A 20,116-nucleotide genomic window follows, 5' to 3' on the forward strand; every position below is an offset into this window, starting at 1 on the left:
GTCGTCTAACGGCCTCTTTACCATTCAAATCCGCGTGCTGCGCCTCTTTGACTACGTTTTTTTCTGTTGTGAGAGTCCTGACGTATGTACGAGCTCATATTTCATCTGACGTTACAGGGTCTGCTTTATCAATCATCGCGGGGTATCGCGTGCTGACTCTTTCTTCCTAGTCGCTGGCGGGACCCAGTGTTACGATATTGCCGCTTGGTGTTTATATCACAGCGAATCGTGTCTACATTATACAGTGAACAGGAACACACTTCGTAAGTGAGGTATTGCGAGGTATAAATGCCTCTTATTCGAGGCTGGGTTGAAACGTGAAAGCCCTGCAAACTAGAGCGCCGTTTTGATCGACCGAGTCCAGTGGTTTTCGAGATTCGTGCATCACATCTTGAGGCGGAGCACAACTTTGTCGAGGTTGGTGGATGTCAAATGTGTCGTTGGAACGACTCTGAAGAGTACTGCAGGAAATGATGCCTCACTTGTGCCACACTATTTTCTCACGGCGGGCGACTGTGTCGCTACCCATTTGTTACATGTTTTAAAAGCAGGATCTGGTGTAACTATGAGGGACATCTTTTTCGTCTAACAGACCGGTTCTGGAAGACGTCCAATTTTTATCGTCAGGCTGTTGGGATTAATGGTTTCTTCTGGCGTCTGAACAGTTCGTCTCTGCAATCATGGACGCTCTACTCCAGGGATTCCACCGTTCTCCAAAGGAGGACGTTTCGACTCCGTCTTCCTCTAGTCACTGCACTTCTTCTGTTTCAGCGCGCGAGTTTGAGCAATTTGACTCGCCATTAACGGACGCAGAACTGGCGTGCGAACTATCAGTTGTCACTCGCGCACTGAGGAAGCCCGTTAACAGCAGCTACTGCTGCAAAGATTTCAGCGGCTCTCTTGTTTTCATCCCTAAAGATACCGGAGGCTCCGTGGTCCTCGATGCAACGAGCAGTGTGGGCAGCAAGAGCCCATGCGCGTCAGATATCGGACCCTTCAGTTGTGAGAGCTCAAGACGCCCGTCTGCCGATGTTTTGGCTGATGATGTTGACAAGCAAAGACGTTGGAGCGAGCGAGTGCAAGCAGGCGCTTATTCTTTTCGCGATGATGAGCGAGGCAGTGTGGCTGACGGGACAGGCTTTTTACCCTCGTCTGCTGAGGTCCCGCCTCCTCTGGAGAGCTATATTCCATGTCTCTTTTACAGATGGCCGTCTTCGAACAAGCTTCTTATACACATACACAGCCTTGATGAAGACTTAGGAGCGACCGCTCCCATGCTAAGAACCTTGCACAGGCGTCTCCGCCTCAATGTTCTTGCAATGGAGTTCCCAGGTGGGTAGTGCATCTGAACGGATCCCCGGATCGAATACATGTTTGCCCAATTGAACCCTTCTTGAAATGCATCTGAGGCGTCGAGGGACCACGTCGCGTGGCCATTGCATGGGCGATCGAAATCATGTGTCAAGTTTTGCAGCAGACAGATAGTGGGGCGATGTGTGCCAAGAGGAGGAAGCGGGGTGGGGGGGGGGGGGGTGGTTCGAGGGGTGTAAACCCGGACACTACTTCGTTCCGAAGCAGCCTTCCTATACCCGTCGTTGATTTCTTACACGTTGCATTTATGCTTTTTTTCCTGTGGTGCGTAGAAGTTGTAGATCAACGGATGGCTTTCTGCATGTGGTGAGACTGGTGAATGGAGAAGCATGTGACATGTTCGTGCAGCGATGGCAGCGGCAGAGGCCACTGTGTAAATGTGTTCTTCCTCCGCCGTGTGTGCTGAAAGTCCACCCTGCATTATACTGAGTCGAAGGAAGAGGCTGATGTAGCTGTCATTTCCTTTCTTACAGGCTATGGCATTATGCGCCGCGAAGAAAGCTTTGTGCCGTCTCCCTCGGAGCCCATGAAGGAATTCGCCGATAGAAGCAGTTCATTCTCTCTTCTGTCATCTTTCTTTCCAACCGTCGGCAGGAACTCCGATGCCGATGCTGCGTTACACGATCCGGAGCGCCAGCGGGCGCCTAGAGAGTCAGTCGCCCTTGAAGCTTCTGGCGAATGGGAGACTGGAGGCAAAAGACATCCCCCGGAAGACTCACAGGCTGTACAGGGATATGAGAGTGACGAAGACAAGTCACCGGTTTCAACTGCTGCTCTCGAGGCGAGTGAAAAGGGGAAACTCCTTGCCAACCTTCGCGCGCTTCTTTCCTTTGTCCTCGACAAACTCCGTGTACCTCCGCAGCACGTCTTTTTCTCAGCTAACAAACTGGCCGCAGGACCTGTCATCGAGGTGAGCGCAGATGGGAAGCGCCGCAAGTCATACAGCGTCTCTTCCCGGCGTGTGGAGTAGTTGTGGCCGTAGCGTGGCTGCTCGACCTCGCCTTTTGCTTCACCGGGGACTGTCGATAGAGAGTCATACCGTGAAACCTCTTATTGCTGCTTGAGGTATGTGCCGCATAAGTCTCTTTACACCTCTCAGCGGGACTGTTTTGCAGATAGTCGTGGAGGGGAAAAGCCGCTGTAATCAAGTCGACACGTTGAAATCCAGAATGGAACAAGGCTCACCCACACAGCTGTCTACGGTTTTTCTGTTTTTCGATATTCAGCTGTGCAGTTTCGCTGATCTTTTTTTCAATGGAAATAATTCCTTCGGAGGACTAATTCTCATTGAACCTCTACTCGTCCCAGACCTCGGCCAGCGTAATGGAGCTAGATCGAGCGATCGTTTGCAGCTATGCGCGAGGCTTTCTTTGCCGGTCAGACTAACTTTCGGTTCTGACGAAGGTGATGAAGCGGAAAAAGGATCGCCGCCGTTTGCTGCTGAGAGCTACACACTGAGCGCAAGGACAGGGGATAGCAGCGGGATGCCCTCTCCAACGGCGTGTAGCGTTGCACCCGGTGGGGATCGCCCGCCAACCTCGAGTGGGGCACAATGCTTCAAGGACACACTTGACGCCTCAAAGGTAGCTGACACACTTGGTTCGCAGCACGAACGGCCAAAGGCGCCAGGGGATTGCCACGATGGGGAGACGCCGGCCGCGGATAACCGTGGTTGCAGCCAGGTGACTCGGAAGGCTTTTCCAGAGCGACCCGAAGACCCTAGGTTTCTCCGCCGGGCAAGCTGCAGTGACAGCAGCATGAGCACAATTAGTCACAAGGCAGGAAGGCTGACGAGGGCAGACTGCGGAAAGCTTCTGGGCGTTGTCCGTTCTGTCTGCAACAGTGACGCATGCGCAGCAGGGAAACAGGAGAACGCAGGAGAGTACTCTGGAACAGAGCGTGAAGGTGCCTTATCACCCGTTCTTGGGCGTTCTGATGAACAGTTGGTGGCGCCTGGAGCGGAACCGAGTGCTTCGGAGATTCCGGAGTCCAGTCATGGATTACAGTCAAGTGGGCGCGTCGAGCACCTGCACTCTCCGATCGATCCCGAGATTCGATTCGAGTCAGGGACGACATCTACTGCATCTTTTTCCCAGAGCGAATCTTGCTCAGATACCAACCCAGTTCTTGAGGGGAGCTGTCAAAGCGAGAGTAGGTCAGCTTCGTTTGAAAATCGGCAGGGTGAGAGTGGGTTGTCGGCACAGACAAACGACGCTCACTCTTCTCTCCCCACTGAACCACATATGCACTCAGATATACAGAAGGAATCCTTACTGCCCCATGCATCGGATAGTCAGGGTGGGATGTTTACGAGGGACCAAAACGCTGCTGAGACTGACCCGCGCAGCCCATGTTTCCGGCTTAGAGAACCCCGAAACAATCAAGTCTCGACTGGGAGCACTCGCGGCTCTGTCAGGGGAAACACTGGAGTATCGGTGGAACAAGTGATGCTGACAGGTGGGCAGGCGACGCGCCTGGGACAGTTTCTCGCAGGGAGGCCTGAAGAAAATGGTGCACTGTCTGCTCCGGAGCGAACCGTCACTGCTAGGGCCGCCGAGAAGACGGGAAGGCCTGCAGCACTGCTTTGCCTGGAGCCGACCACAGCAGAGTCGGGTGCCCCTCCTCGGAGTCCAGGCTACGGTGAGGGAATTGTCGAAGGCATTGGAAGACGCGATGTCTCTGACACTCTGCGACGGGAGAGTGACTTTGACCTCACGCAAGAGAGTTCCGTGATTGATTCCATGACGGACTCGAGTCAGGATGAACAGGAACAAGATGAAGATGGAACATTTCTTTCGCTCGTTCGGAAAAGTTTCGATGGCACGTGGTCAGCTCCCAGGGAGGAGGCCTGGGATAATGGACGACAGGAGGTTCCTTTCTTCAGCCAATTCAAGCAGTTCTTTCCAAGTGGCTTCGTAGATGATTTGACGGAGCCCGAGGAGGGAGGACGCACTGCAGCGATTGCACAGGCGGCTCGGGAGGAGAGCAGAAGATTGAGCCTCGCGAAAGACAAGAAAATTGCTCAGGAGCTGCCGGCGGCTTTCGGCATAAAGAAAGTGAGCGATCAATGGGAACTTCGTGCGCTTACTATATACGCTTGCGGCCATCACATTGGCATAAAATCTTTCCAGCTTGCGTCATGTATCGTTACTCAGCACGCTTTCATACGAATTTGTGGGCCTTCATCAGTCGCAATTTTCGAAGGCGCTACCGAAGTAAGTGCTGTGTAGCTCCCTCTTGGGCTTCTGGAGCGTGACAGGTTGAGGAAAGGTCTACCTCTTGCAACCAGTGATTGACCGGCTTACAGCCCGTAACTTGTTCTTCTCGGACACACTGTGGAGTGTCCGGGCGGATGAAAAATGGTGCCACGTCCGTATTTCGTGCCGACCAAGCGTCTGTGGACCAGGTGACGTAGGTGTAACTTCTGGATTATGCATTTCTGACTTTAGTAATGGGATATTACCCTGTTGCGTGATCGTCACATGTTTCTGACTGGTACGTTTCCCTGCCTCAGGCTGCTGCACATATTCGTGAAGTGTCATGTCCTCTGCTTCTCCTGAGGCGGGACTTGTTTCTCCATCTAAAGCCGCACATGCTTAGGAGAGGGGAGGCCGATACGTCCGATGCATCATCCGTCATGGCTGGCGAAGAAGACGACGGCAACTTATCGGATGGCGTTTTTTCCGACACTACGAGTCAGTCGCAATCCGAGACCGAAGAAGAGGACTGCCACGTCTTTACCAAGGAGGTATTGAGTGATGCGAGCGAGAGTTCTGTCGACAGTACAACAGTGGAAGTGGTAGAGAAGCCACTCAACATTGAATCCCGAGGTAACCCGGTGAATGCTTTCGGTGGGCGACCTCGTCATCAAAGGCAACAGATAGGTGCGGTGCAAGGGCAAGCAACGAAGGAGCGCTTCATCTCCCGTCGGCACACTGAGAAGCATTTAGAGAGTAAAGATTGGGCAACACAGCGAAGTGAAGGTCGCAGGGAGGAGAGGGCAGAACGGAGAGAAGCACGGCGGCGTGCTGAGGCCTACGTGAAATCCGTCGGCCCTCGAGATAGAAAGGCACTTAAACAGGAGGAGGCGAGTGCCGATCGGATTATTAAGCTGCTGTCGAACTGGGCAGTGTCAGCAGACAAAGCGACAGTGGCGTTCCGTTTCTATGACACGGGATTTTACAAGACGTTGAGCCGGTTCATTAACGAAACCCCAAGCCATATTTCCCGTCCCGGCATGGCCGGAAAAAATAAGCGGAATAGCCTCACGCCCGCATCGGCAGCAGCGCTATTCGCCAGACGAGCAGAGCAGCATCTGAGGGCAAAGTGGCGGGGTCGGGACGGCCGTCGCCGGTGCCACGGAGAACGTGCCGACCAGCTGGAGGGAATCTGTATCCCACTTCATATGTTCGAAGTGCCTCCCGCATACCGGCAGAATGAAGTGATGCGCAAGAACTCCCACGAGAGCACGGACTCTACACAGGGAGATTCCTGGATAGACAAGTAAAAAAAGTGTCCCGAATTTTGGCCGTTTGACGTATTCTTTTGAGTACCAGGAAATAGCAGTTATAGCTACGATAATTCCGATGATTCCTATTGGCGCACGCTACAACTGAACAGCACCCCGGGAGTCGCTCCCGACACATTCACTTCCAGATGGGCGACGTAAAGCCGTATTGCTGAAAACCTGAAAGGGCGTTGCATCTCCTTGTATTTCTCGTACCGGCGGAACACTAGAAGACCACTGGGCATCGACTGGGCTTGCCTCGATACGCGCGCTATATGTACAGTGTTTGCCACGTAGAGAGAGGGCGTCACGATGTTTCACCGGCGTGTTGTTGTTGGTTTGTGCACTACGTGTCTACAGGGCAATATCTGCATATACTTCCTACTTTGATTTCTTCGGATCAAACTCAGGGACCCATTGACCGGTTTGACTCCTCGGAATAGGAGGTTTACAAGGAATTTCGGTGGCTGCAGGTGGTGGATAGACGCGAGGATATCGTTCGGCAAGCGGATCGCCGCAATTTCAGGGCTCTAGAGAAGAACGGTCATGCAGTCGAGCTGCACAGTGTTTAAGATAGGCTTGGCCATTGGTGAGGCAAGTTGGAGGCCACGAAGGGAAGCAGTCTGTGGTTACAGTGAGCACGGACACTGGTGCATGGATGCCGACAGTTTTTAATCGGCGCAGGAAGCGCTGCGATTCGTGCAAGAGACACTAGATGCCCGGATTGGCATGGGCATGTACGTGGGAAACATGCGACAGTTTCACGTGCAGTTGGTTGCGTGAAGTGGAGGTCTGCTATGTCGTAAACTGTCGACCCCCCCGATACGCATATGAAACATGCAAATTCCCTTCTGAAGTCATGTGCCTCAAATGTGTTACGGCAGATTGTTAAGGACGTCCACGATCGTACCCTACGTCGTTTCATGGTGGCGTTGGCCGCATCGCTATCGGCTGAATGTGTCACAACGGGTTTACAAACAAAAACATCCTGTCCCGGAAGTTAGTTATTTCAGCTAGGATACCGTTAGGTCTCACAAAAAATTTGCAGATGTAGAGTGCAAAGCGACCACACCACGCAGTGCGGTGGCATCACTTTTCTTTGGGGGTTTGCGCTTTTTGTCACGTGCAAGGATCCCAACCCAGCAGAGGGGTAATCATCAGGGAAACTTTACGCAATCAGAGGCCACTGTTACATACACCACGGTCCGATCGTATGCATATACTTGTGTATTGACAGGTGTGTCTACATGCTGGCATGAGCATGCAGTCGTGGCTTTAAAGGATTGGAGTGGTCGAGAAACACAAGTCACGAATGCCGCACCGAACAGGGATCCTGAACGAAAAGCTATGCAAGCACAACCATAGTGACGGCAAAAGCTGTAACCGGGGTGTATGTTACAACAGCCACGATGTCGAACGTGACGATCCGTCTCCCGCAGCTGGATTTTTCCTCACGTAAATGTCAGTCTTTCTAGTTTTGGGTCTGCTGCATTTCAGGCCTTTGATCGGTAGCTTCCTTCGTGTCAAGTATAGAGAAGTTGAAGAGACTGGGCAAATGGTCCAACCATGTCATCATTGTACTTCGAACCCGTCGGATGGATCGACAAACCTGCGCAGCTGTTCGTGTAGGTGACAACACTGTGGGCATGATCTGCCTTAGAGTTTACGTGGGCAACAGGCTGAGTAATTGTTTCTTGACTGTTTCTTCTCTTCTGCATTATGAGCCTTTCGTTCTCTGCAAGCGACTTCAGTTCGTAGAAGGACAAGCCAACGATGCCGCTGGTGGCCCTGCACTCAGTGTTAATACTGTTTCGAGTACAGGAAACGACGCAGCGAAGGGTCCCTGGACTGCCTGTTCACTGATTCCATCGCCGCGGGCGTGCATGGTGTTCATCATGTGCCCACAAGTGACGCCAATCGCCCGGCAACTCCTTATTCTGAATATCACGCAACTGGCAGTCAACCAAGAGTCTTAGCGTTGGCGCTGGGGCATAAGCAGAAAAGGTGACAACAGACAAGTAGAGTGTTTCAACAAGGTCCGGTAAGCACTTGTGACTCTAAGCAACGTATATGCTGTCTGCGACTTCCGTACACATATACAATGTATATATATGACATCCAACTGCAGATCGTCTAGAGGGAATTCCCTGTGACGACGGTTGGAACACCAGCTTGACAGCGCTCGCACCATCAGCTGACCCTTGCACGTTTCTATGGAGATAAGTTGATGCGCAAACCCTGAACACCGGGGAAAGCAGCCTCTGTCCACGTCTCAAAGACTGCGCTATAAACATGCAGTCCGCGTCAGATGGCACTTCCCGCTCATTATCAGGAGCCGGCGTGACGCGTAGATGCTTGCAAGCAAAAATGTGTAGTTTTCGTTATTGCTCGTGCCTGTGCCGACGACACAGTTCCGAATAATCTTTTTCTACCACTGGAATGATAAAAGCAGTACTGCCCCGATCGTGTCGTCAAAAAAATTATGCGCACCTCGATCACGACACCTAATCGCGTGACCTTGCAGGAGACAGGCGCCATGCCATGTTAACCAATCAGAAACGCTTTTGACAACTGTAGTCGGGGGAATCCCATTGTCTGTGCGACGCCATCTCTGAGGCTACAGTTGTCCTGGTCCTCGAACGACCGCTCTTGTGTCCGGTGCTCACACGGCACGCTAACTGCCTGCCCATGTTCTATCTCTTTGGTTATCGGAGACATCACATTGCTGACGGTTTGTGAGTTTCCGCCTCCAACAGAAGCAACCTTGCTGCAGCTGTTACTCAAATCCACGAGCGAACGGCCGACCATCTTAACAGTTTGTTGACCTCATGTCCCGGGTCGCCCGTATCAGGCCCGTCCGGGAAACATCACAATGGCTGAAATAATACATCACATCAACACACATGGTCAGCGTGCAACTTCACGCATTTATAACTGCTCTGAAGGAGAGAGTGCTATGAATTGGGGGCTTTCATTCAAAAGCATATCCTGGAAATCTCTGCATTCTTCTGAGAGAGCCTACAGATCTGAATCTCTGTGATTGCCAACTCCAGACCAAAATACATGGAGGCGAATTACTTAACATCAGCTACGCAAGTGCACCATAGAAACGAGAAAGCGCTGAAAGCACCAGACATGTTCGCGATGATGGCTCCGTAGCCTATTTGAGAAACTCATTACGCCCGCAACCATTCGTCACCGGGTCGCGGAGTGAATCTCGACGGAAAAATAGTAACACGGATTAATTTACTCAGTTTCTGAACGTAATCATTCTACAAGACACAAACCCGTGGATATATATATATATATATATATACATACATACTGAGGGGTGGAATGTCACCTCGACGGGATTTATTTCGTCTAATTTAGAGAACTTCACGGGAACACAATCCTCGCGTCTCCTGTTAAATGTTATGAATCAATCTCCAGTTTCCCCAACTAGATTGTATATATACGTATATGTACTGGCCTGCCATAACAGACAATGTAGATTTCAACTGTTAAGGGTACCAACAGAAGTGACAGAAGGCAAGGTGATGGAAAGGGTCCACTTCCTTTCAACGCTGACGCACAATGGCAAAAAGGGCAAACCCTGCTCATTACTCGGTATTTCGACCAATGGATGAAACGACAAAGCGCTGCATCAGAACGCCACGATCCTCCCTACGCACGCTGCAAACGCTCAGGAGGCTACAAAAAGAACTGGACACCGACAAAAATGCATGTTCCGCTCCTTTTCTTACCTACGGCGAGAATACACGCAATTGCCGTTGCGACACCAAGGGCACACGATATCAGCTCTTCGAACATGTTGACAACGCCTTAGCCTGCTCGTACAGCGGGAATTTCCGTCTGATGAGCCAGCTCTACGTCTCTTCCAAGACGCGGAAGAGTAACGCGAAAAACGGAAGAGAAAGACGCACACCAATGACGGAAGCCCGCTCGAAAACTAGGGAGGCTAGGGGTAAGGAGGGATATCTATGGTATAATTGTGGGTGACCACGGAAGTAGAACTTGTTGCCACGAAAGACATGGCAGAAATTCACAGAAAAGTCACCATCCCAACCGGTTCCCCGACATGTTCAAGAATGCGATGAATAAATACAGACAACTTAAGTAAAAGTAAAGAAAATGCTCTGCATGTGTCTCTACATGATATCTTCCGTGTCACGGCTAGCGAAGAATATTTTAATCCTCCTCACCCTAGCCGAAACAAGCGTGGATCGGTTTAGCCGGCCCCCCATCAACGAGCCGGCGACAGACAACCGATAGTGGTACGTCGCTGGCAACTCTACCAAAGTCCAATGGTTAGGTCACGGTGCTCTTCATCTTTTTGGCATACCCTTCATACGTTATGGGCATCTCCCGCATATCCCCGTACTCCAAAGACACCGATTGGACAACTGGTGGGCGGAAGGTACTGTCCGCGATTTCCAACGTAAAGTAGAAAATGCCATTCCACAGAGTCGGTGGTGCCGTTGTCAAATTTCCATCGACCAATACTAAAAGCGATGTACGGTAACTCTAAACTCAGGTGTTTTTAGTAGATTGCCCCTTCCGTCCATTAATTTAGAGAGTTTTCAACCACAGCATGCTGTGACAGGTTCAGTAATCGCCCTAATGCGGCACACGGAACCCGTCAAAAACTAACGGCCTGCACAAAAAAGACAAGCATTGGCTCGTTCGCGTAGAGGGAGTACGAGGTGCGAAGACCTCTGCTTTTCATCTAATTTTTTGATGTTGAACGTTCCTAAAGTCACGTCGGGCCTTTCCTTTCATTGGGCACTCTCATTTTATTCGCTAGTCGAATATAGAACAACTTGACGGGGCATGTTGTCCATACAGTAACCGCTACAGAGCAGCTGTCTGCCGACGACATAAACGGATTACAGGCGCGAGCGAGCACATTGCGTTTGACATATACATCATAGATTTAGGCGCTCTGTCTCAGGCAAGTTGTTGCGTTAATTTTTATGTTATGAACAGAAGCGTTCTTCCGGCATTATATACATAGTAATGTTCCATTCTTCATGCCTCTGAATGCACGATCCTGCGTGTCGTTGTTAGCTTTGAGAAAAACGTTGTCTCAGTAAACTCAGAATCAAAACCTCAGGAAACACTGGTGAGCCTCGCAGCTGGTAGTGCTTCAAGCCAATGTTTCGCTGGCCGTAATATAGTGATTTCTGAACGAATACGCAGATATATATGAATTAGTATATTGCTATGAAAGAATACGTACACAATCGTACATCTACGTTCTTTCGGGTGATGACTAGATGCCATTTTATGCGTTTTAGCAGGTGATAGTTTACCACTCCTTCCTAAAATAACATCTAAGAGTAGTTACTCCTAAAACCCAACTAGCTTCAATCTCAGTTTAGACGGAGCAGCTCCATATCGCTCAGGAGGCGTCGCGTATATTTCATGTTGTAAGTAAAAGAATATTGTCCCGTGTGTAAGCAGCTGCCTTTGTTGTCCTTTTAGTAGTAGCCTTTGCCGTCGCTGGAGAATTGCGGATGTGATGATGATACAAGCTGGTGGGGAACCTTCTTGTTAAGCCGCTTGCCTTACAAGTCTCAATAAATTCTAGCATCGCAACGCTTTCTGCGGGAGCGCCGTTGTTGTCTGGGACAACGGCGGGTGTTTGTGAGGCCCTAAGCTCTTGCGACTTAACAAAAGGTTCTAATAAAGAGAGTACGTTTTGCAATGCAATTGGAGTAATGAAAACCACATAACGTGTGCCAGTTCACTGAACCACATCACATTCCCGTGGCTTTCACTCGAAGATTATACTGGACCGCTGATTACCGTGTCGATAGTTGTATCTGAGTATAATCACTCGCTGTTTTTTCCACTTCTCGCTTTTGCCGAGCTTCCTTTAGATATAAAAGCATTCCACATAGGACTACAAATGCATGATTCCATGAATACATGATCATGCATCAGGAATGCGGAAAGGAGGACGGCTCACCAAAGACGTTCACCACCCAAACGCGCAGCATGCGTTTCGTTTTAGAAAAGCGTAAACGCGTTTCATAGAAAAAAATCAAAGTCTCCAGTATCATTTAATTCCCACGTTGTGTTCTCAACGCCTAGTGACTGCCTGATTACTACCCGCGAAGTGGGTTACCCACTTGGCAGAAAATTTGTCAGCATCGAGGAGGCTTTCGCCAGGTCTCACAGCTTCAGAAAGAACACCTTGCCAGCACGTTTCTCTTTGACAGGCTACGTGCGAATACCTGCCACTGTGTGCCTCAGCGCTGAGGAGATGCGGTAGATAATATATATATATATATATATATATAATCCATGGTGGTCCATTAATGAGACTTCTCTTGACAAGACTGTTTGACAAATTGGCCAGCGCTGGCCACATATTTCGCCAAAACGGGGAAAAAGAAAACGTCCTTTTCTTTAGATGATCTCGGCTGGAAGAGAGAAGAGGCAGGCGCTGTATCACCCACAAGCATATCGATTTCCGCCAATCGTAGCACCGTCAAGGCGACGGAGGTGGACTCTCCGTGAGACGGCCGGATGCCGTGCACAGTCAATACCCTGGATAATTTACTACATATATATATCCTGGTAAATGAATGATCCAAATTCGTATGCAAAAGTCTTCCAGTCAGTGAAAGCCATTTCGTACACCTCTATTTTTATTGCTGCGTGTGTGGCGTTTCCGGGGCCACTGGACTTAAAGGCTTCTGCCAGTTGCTGGTGAGAGCCAGAGGCGGAAAACAGGTAAATCTTTCCACGTGTTTGTGAAGAAGCCTCAGATTCCTTGCTCTTCTTGTTAGAGCCTTCTTCAATCCGTCACCGGCTGAGACAACACGTTTATGTGTAAGTCGTCAAGTCGCTGGGTGAAAGCTCCGCGAGGGGGCTACAACCAATCGCGAAACTGTGGAAATCCACGTATTATCAGCAGATTGACGGGCTGCCGGGAACTCGTGCCTTTTCTTCTTCCTGTGCACCAGAGGACAACACATCTGGAGGTGCTTGGATTGCCGCTCGTGTCGACAGTATCGTCAGCGCGGGAGACTCAGTATTCGCGTGTTGCTGTTGTAGGCGTTGCTTTTGACGGTGCTGTATGCAGGCAAGAAGCTCTCGAAGCTGTTGCAGTTTCATCCAAGCTGTCACATTTGCATCAGGGTCGTCAGAGCCCACATGCTCACACTGGTTGTGACTATGGTGGTGTACATCTCCGATTTCATTCCTGGTCTTCCGCAGAAAACCAGGCCCAACACCAACCAGATTCGTATTGGGTTCAATACGGACCTGTTGGGAGGCTTCAACCACGTGGCCCGAAAAATCAATGCGGGTGCCCACGTGATTCTCGAGAGCGTCAGTGTTTTGTGGGTGCTCCATTTGTTTCGCTTTCCTTCCGGAGGACAGAGATTCCTTCACCACATTCCTCTCGTGTTGGGAGTAACCCGTCTGGAGAGAAAAATGCAAGAATTCTGATCCCGCACATATCTCGTTAATCAGAGGAGCGTCTTCACATTCTTCGCCATCTAGCCTTTCAGATGGTATAGGGGATGAGGACAGAGTGTCAAAAACACCCGGTGACTGCATGCGTGACCGGAGACGGAAAGCGTCTTTCTCCTTATCAGCTTTGTCGAAAGCAAATAAGAGATCCGTGGGTGCTCCGCTCTTCAGATGTTGACCTGACAATCTACATTCTCGGTCGCCTTGTGCAGAGGCCGAGGCAGCCCCGTCAGGGATGTGCACATGGGCTAAACTTGTACTGGACAGCGTCGCAGGGGACGAGATTCCTTGCGTGTCGCCTGTATCCCCCGGGACGGCGTCAAATCCTTCGTCACGTTGTCGGTGATTCCGCTGATGAAACGCCTCGTAAGCAGCTTCCACATTCGGACCTCCTTGTTCAGAACATATGATTGCGACTGCTGACGGATGCAGAGATCCCCAGTATCGACTTCCCCTCACTAGGTCACCATTCTGTGCAGCGCGAGGACGGTGTGCGCCGAGTCTCCTCGGAACACAGGCGTCATCACTGGTCCTGGGCTGCAGATGTTTGTCCGTCGAGGACTGGGAGCACCTAGAGCTTTCTTTCTCGCTGTTGCTGGTTTCCCCTTCCTTCACTGGTTGTAAAACGGGCAAATTTTGCATGGACGGTGACTCCTCCCCGTTCAGCTGGTGTCCGGACGGCCGATGTGCCGGGCCATTATGAAAGTGACAGCTTTTTGCTGAGAAAGGGGAACTATCCGGCTGAAGAAGAGCAGGCGAAACGGAGCCTAATACAGATTCATGGGCTTCAGATGCTGGAGACGGCAACTTGGATGGAACAAAACCATCTGAAACCCTGATGCCACCTCTCACCTGTCTAGGCCCTTCTAGTCTTTTCGCTGCACTGACGCTATCGTGTGGATGAGAGGCCTCCACGAGGATGCAGTCTTTCAGAATTGAGTCTGGGACTCGCGCAGCCGGTGACTGAAGAAATTGAGCCTGCCGCCTTGTTGAAAGCTCTTCAGCAAAACCCGGCTTTTTCCTGCCACGACAGCAATCAGGAACATCTGTCGGCCTATCTCCGGATATGCGGGTGCCTGCCGTTCCTCCGGCTGCTCGCGGGGAGGAAGTAATACCTTGGAGGATCTGGTTCGCGCTACATTTCTGGGCGCTGCTGGTGGGAGAATGGTGAGGACACGAGCGAGTGAGATTATGACGAGTAGCGTGGTGCATCAAGTCCGTGCGTTCGATGGCCGCAGTTGAGCAGTTGGTTACCAGGGAGGTGTGAGTCGAAGGGACACCTGTGACAGGGTAACCAGTAAAACTGGCGGAGGCTCGACAATGTGAAGAGGAGAGTATGGTACTACATGTCGGGCAAACAGTTTCTGAGTTTGTTGCGGAGGCTCTCCCCAGCAGCTTATTTGTCCGTTGCGTGCTGTGGTGGACGCAGAGTAACTTCGTCAACATGTGCAGGAGGTAAAGAACGAGACATATGTTCAGGGAAAGCGTCGCGACAAGGCAACACCGAGATACGGTAGGTACATCCATGGCGACGGGCAAGTGGCGGTGCGCTTCAGCGTACGCAGCAGCTGCGGCATCGGGGTAGAACAGGCTCTTCGTCCATGCTGCTGCCGCGCATAGGAACAAAAACGACACTCGAATCAACCGCAACGCCAGCTGCGCGATATTCGACCTGACGTAACCACAGGACAGCAGCCAGTTGGAGTACTCCATGTGTGAGGCACCTGTCGAAACCACGCTGGCTCCTATTCTCCCTTCATATGAATGAAACCAGACGAGAGGACAACAATATCTTCGCCCAAGTTTTTTAAAAAGAAGGAATGTATTGGCTATGAAGCAGTTTTGCCGTCACAGCACAGAATCCACGGACCGGACGCGAGAGAATAACCAAGAATCCTACAGGGCAAGACATCGTTTCCGTCCATGTGTGGGCGTGGCTGTATCAAAACTACGTTTGTTCGGTGAGTATACATACTTTCGATTACAGTGACCCACACATGTGGCAAGCCGGAAGCTATGCCGGCTGCTCTTGTCAACAACTTGATTGCACCATCGACACCGCTTATAAAATGCGGCCAGTCTAACGTGCGGCAGCGACATGTCTTCCTCTTTGTTAGTGTGGACACCGAATCCGGCGGATTTCATCTGCCCTTTCTCGGAGTCGTGGTGCCGTTGTGTTCCGCGTTTCGGACAATCCGATGAATCGAGGATTTGCTGATCAAAAGGTGATTCCTGGCGGAAATCAACTTCCATATCTTCACCGCGGTGGTCCTTCCATCCAGCAGTCGCCTGCCAAGAAGGTGAGAGACTAAGCTGCTGAACAGTAGCTGTTGAAGGGGGCTGTTCTCGCGAGTCCAGGTCGTGCTTTTCTCTCACCTCCTCCTGTTTGGCGCGAGCGACTTCAGAAGTGACAGCGGAAATACGCTCCAGAGGCGTCAGCCCGGATGGTTCCCTGGTATCGTTCACTTTACATATGCTTGCGTCTGTGACCATGGATCTTTTCTCCTGTCCACGTCTGGCGGGGTCAACAACTATCTGCGAGGCCTCACCACCAGGCTTTTTCTTTTCCCCCTTTTGACTGTGAACAACTGGAGACTGCGTCGTTGAGTGACTTGTAGAGAGTGGTCGTTCAGCCGAGTGGGCAAAGTGGTTGCTCAGTGGCTCTGACTTTCTCCAAGGCTTCCAACCACGCTGTGCTGGCTTATCAAAGACGAGCAGCGGGCAAAATGCAACGGCCAAGCTCCCGCTGCGGGTATCGAGCAACTTATGTGGGCGTGGCTCTTCACCAGCAATAGACACTCGGATAGCCCGGATCCTATCCGTTGCCAGCGCGATCGCAACACAGGAAGCATATGCTTCTGCAACTAGTAGCAGGCATATGGTGGCAACGGTAATGACCTGCAACAGCACATGCAGACGGCACTGGATGCAAAGGAGGACCACCGACGCATGCTACAGTGGACCACAGAACTGCCTGCTTGGCCCGGACATGACCAGAATTAGTCGCTGAGAGAAACCTTGTGTACTTCAGCTTGACTCTTTGGTGTGACGCACTGCCAGATGGACCTACCGGACAGTCTCGACGTACCACTGCTGCCCATGCGGCGTCGTCGTTTCCCAGCGTGACTCACCCCGGCTACTTGGCTGAACAGTAGCAAAACCCCGAGACCGAAAAGCGACAGGTTCACACCGGTTGCCAGTAGGAAGAGTGTGGCCATCACTGTAGATCGGCACACAGGGGATGATCTCCAGGTTGTGTCCAGACTTTGACGGGCACACGTTCTGAGCATCTCATCAATGGATTCGTTGTCGGCGTTGGAGAAGTGCCGGTGAAGTGCTGTTGCCAAGTCGCGGGAGCCGCTAGCATCGTATATCACGGATTTTGTCGATCTTGGCTCTCTGTGGGGTGGGCAACACTGAGGACATTCAGAGTGTTCTTGGCGACTTGTCGGTGAGGGGATGTGGACAAACTTGCTAGAGGTTTTCTCCACATGTACCATCATGCACACATTCAAGTCTGCAGGAGTCGTCTCCAAATGTTGATGATCGTGCGGCTTCGCCACGGTTTTTTCTGGTGTTTCTGGTCGACAATTCACAGTGGCCTCTCTCCGTGGTCCGAATAGGTAGGTGTTCAGAACACTACCGTCTTCCAAAGGACGACGGGAAACAGGTGTCCCATGCCATGATTGCGTTCCACTTTCAGCTCGACGCTTTTGGGTAGCAACAGAGGGATCTCTCTGATGGCCATCTTCCAAACAAGAGGCTCGCATCGAAATGGGCGCCAGGTACGCGTCGTGGCAGTTGATTGAGCGGGTGGATTCAGTCTCGCGAATTCTCGTCATTGACACTACGAGCGGCGGTAGGTGAATCGCGTAGAAGGCGAGCGGATGCACACGGCAGGCCCACAGGGATAGTGGAGATCGCTTGCTGGTGCTAGAAAAACAGCAGCCTCCTCTTTTAAACAAGAAGGTCGAAAGATTGTCGACAGCGCAAAGACCGCTGCTGCTACAGCATAATCAATCACGCACGCCTGAATCCATAGACGATGCTGAGGCGCGGAAACTTTCCTCTTAGTAGCTTGCACTTCGCTGCTGCCAGTTGATCAGTTACTCAGGTAATGCAAAGGACCAAACAATTTGATAGCCAGCTCGATGCGCATGAATTTATGTATCTGCAGTTCTTCCAGAGCCATATCTGAATGCCGGACTGCGAGGAGAAATGAACTTGGGATGTGTCGCTGCCACTGCTTCGCAAGTCCTCGTAGAGTGCGCATGCATATGGCCGACTAAGGACCACGGTAGATCGAGGAAAAGAACTTAAACAACATGTCTGCGGCTACGTGGCATCGATCAGGTCCAGAGAGAAGGTGCACCTCGGTAGGGACCACAGCCTTCCCTCGTTGGCGGAGAAGCATTGCACACTTACAACGCTCCGCATCGATGGAGAATCACCAAAACGATGCAAAAACGCATGGGGTTGAAGAGGGGAGGAAGCTGTCTGGCACTGACAAAACCGCGGATTAGTTTGTGGACGGTTCGAGTTGCCAGAACTGACAGTCTCTAGCAAGCCCCTTATTTGAGCTCGCACTGCGCTCGGGGGCCGTGGTACTACTGGCGAGTGAGGTTCATGTCAGTTACTGCCGTTCCAACACTCTCGGAAAGAACAATACAGAATCGGATGGTGAAGAATCCACCCAACTGGCAAAGGGGAGCATAAAAAGTAAAGGCGAAAACATGGGACAGGCTACACTAGTGATCTATCAAGTGGATGCAGGTCTCTCGATGTGCGTGCTTCTCTGTGATCGCATCCTAAGTAGCTTTGTGGTAGGATGACAACGCCACGAAAGTTTCACGACGAGGAGCCAATAGTCTCCCCTATCAATCAACCGCTAATAGGTGGCAGGCTGTTGTCTGCCATGAAACGGCTATGTATTTCGTTTGTTCGTGGCTAACGCCCAAACAAGCCGAGAGCGTTCGCTGGAGAATACCGCGCAGCGAAGCTGCTTCTGGGAAGGTAGAAAAAGAAAAAGAGGATTTCTCATGGAAACGTCGAAGAAAGGGTTTAGGGACAGAGGAACTTTGTTTCGCTTAGGTCTATAACATATGGTTCGACATAGGACATTTCATTTCCTCGGCGAAGTCCTACCTGGTGTATGTACGTTGCGCTATTTCGAAAAGCGTGTCTCGGACTTTGCTATACGCCCTGTTTAGCGACGGCACATCGGCCAGTTGCTGAACCGAATATCTGAGTTACCGCGACTGTCCAGAGTTAACTGACCAGTCTATGAGCCAGAAGATTTAAATCGGGGAACTATGGCTACCATGGGAACCGTCGGCTGCCAGTGGGGACCAATCAGTGAGAAGCTCGAAGCGTTATCATCCCAAGGAGAGGATATGCGGGAGAAGGTAAGAGGTTAAACAAGCAGAATACAGCGTGGCCCTTTTAGTCGTGTCCCCTGTTGATTTAGCTGCAGCTTTTGAGAACGAGCAATAAAAAATTGGAGGAACGAGTGAAAGAACTCAGCAACAGAAAACTCTCCCTTCAACAGTTACTCTCCCGTTTAGATGCAGATGCAGGACGGAAGGCCGCTGAGAGTGAACTTCAAGCGGAAAAAACTAGTGGCACTCGGGAACGGCTGCAAAAAGCTTTGAGCCGCAAGCGGGTATTCTTAACATTTAAGGAACCTGACCGGCATTAGCTCAATGAAACTTTAGGATCTAGTCTTCGCAAATACATGGATGAAAGCGGGTCTCACTTGCGCATCCCTTCATCATATCACGAAGTAAGCTTCTGATAGAGCTGCCCGTGTCTCAATGCAACATATTTAAGGCGTGGCTGCAGCCTGCGAAGGGGGGTTGATGCATTGATATCGACGATGGCCTCCAAAGATGGGTTTCTCTCTGCCACTTTGGGTGGGTCGCTAGCGGGACGACAGCGATCCACCACAGCCATGAAAGAGCTCGAGAACGGGCAAATGCGTAAGTGCTACTAGTCCCGCAAGTGCCATTGCTGGTGAAACTCACACACAGTTTAGTAATGTCTAGCTGTCTAGCGGCTCTTGCGAAGGAAAAGAGCATGATGCCGGTAAACCTATTTGGCGCCTTCAACTGCGGAATGTAACGCAAAGTTTATGTTTATTGCAGCCCGCTCGATTGACCCTTGAGGAGAAACAAACTCTTCTCAAGGTGATCGTGTCTGATTTGAATTGTCTTTCGCCTGATGAAAGGGTAAGCCTTGCAAAACCGAAACAGAATGCAGGAGCTAACTCACGAGGAAATCAGAAGCTCCTTCTGGCATTCAGAAGATGCGTCTTATTGAAAGTGTATGCCCTTCACGGCGGAACGGCTACAGCGCTCAGTGGCGAAAACGATCTAAGAAGGCTGATAAAAGAAGTGACGCAAGATGCAAGGGCCGGTTTTCAAACCGCCACGGCGGAGCTGGACGACCTGCATTCCGACGCTAGGCCTGCTGAAAACTCCATTTCCGGAATCTGTGCTGATCCATCTTAGAGAGATGCGCTCCAGGATACACAGTGCCTCGGTACAACGCCGCTAAACTCGGTGATACAAAAGGGCCGTCGCTCAGAGTCCTAACATAGGGTGCTAGCCAAGTAATCTGATATCCCCCAGCAGCCGCAGCTTTGTCAGACCGCAGTTGTTGGAACTCAACACGTTTAAGCAGATAAAGAAAGAATTTCTTTTCCTGTCCCGAACTCTCATTGTTTTTATTTGAATCTTCCAATCTGCAACG

General features: G+C 51.0%; 5 protein-coding genes across 5 annotated transcripts; 3 read left to right on the top strand and 2 right to left on the bottom strand.

The window, feature by feature from the left end:
* Positions 1–680: 680 nt before the first annotated feature.
* NCLIV_067400 (conserved hypothetical protein) lies at positions 681–1,340 on the top strand (the record flags this gene model as incomplete). The annotated part of the gene is made up of 1 exon (XM_003886291.1): positions 681–1,340. One exon carries the CDS (start codon positions 681–683, stop codon positions 1,338–1,340), a length of 660 nt encoding a protein of 219 aa, XP_003886340.1.
* Positions 1,341–1,897: 557 nt separating this feature from the next.
* Positions 1,898–6,299, top strand: NCLIV_067410 (conserved hypothetical protein; the record flags this gene model as incomplete). The annotated part of the gene is made up of 4 exons (XM_003886292.1): positions 1,898–2,281; positions 2,598–4,427; positions 4,886–5,874; positions 6,239–6,299. The coding sequence occupies 4 exons, from the start codon at positions 1,898–1,900 to the stop codon at positions 6,297–6,299; spliced, it is 3,264 nt and encodes a 1,087-aa protein (XP_003886341.1).
* A 2,426-nt stretch (positions 6,300–8,725) lies between these two features.
* On the bottom strand, positions 8,726–9,691 carry NCLIV_067420 (hypothetical protein; the record flags this gene model as incomplete). The annotated part of the gene is made up of 2 exons (XM_003886293.1): positions 8,726–8,754; positions 9,625–9,691. The coding sequence occupies 2 exons, from the start codon at positions 9,689–9,691 to the stop codon at positions 8,726–8,728; spliced, it is 96 nt and encodes a 31-aa protein (XP_003886342.1).
* Positions 9,692–12,799: 3,108 nt separating this feature from the next.
* NCLIV_067430 (conserved hypothetical protein) lies at positions 12,800–14,578 on the bottom strand (the record flags this gene model as incomplete). The annotated part of the gene is made up of 1 exon (XM_003886294.1): positions 12,800–14,578. One exon carries the CDS (start codon positions 14,576–14,578, stop codon positions 12,800–12,802), a length of 1,779 nt encoding a protein of 592 aa, XP_003886343.1.
* Positions 14,579–18,678: 4,100 nt separating this feature from the next.
* Positions 18,679–19,358, top strand: NCLIV_067440 (conserved hypothetical protein; the record flags this gene model as incomplete). Its single annotated transcript, XM_003886295.1, has 4 exons — positions 18,679–18,771; positions 18,834–19,028; positions 19,081–19,148; positions 19,208–19,358. The coding sequence occupies 4 exons, from the start codon at positions 18,679–18,681 to the stop codon at positions 19,356–19,358; spliced, it is 507 nt and encodes a 168-aa protein (XP_003886344.1).
* Between the last annotated feature and the right edge of the window lie 758 nt (positions 19,359–20,116).

The sequence above is a fragment of the Neospora caninum genome, chromosome XII (genome assembly GCF_000208865.1).
Source record: "Neospora caninum Liverpool complete genome, chromosome XII".
Classification (NCBI taxonomy): domain Eukaryota; phylum Apicomplexa; class Conoidasida; order Eucoccidiorida; family Sarcocystidae; genus Neospora; species Neospora caninum.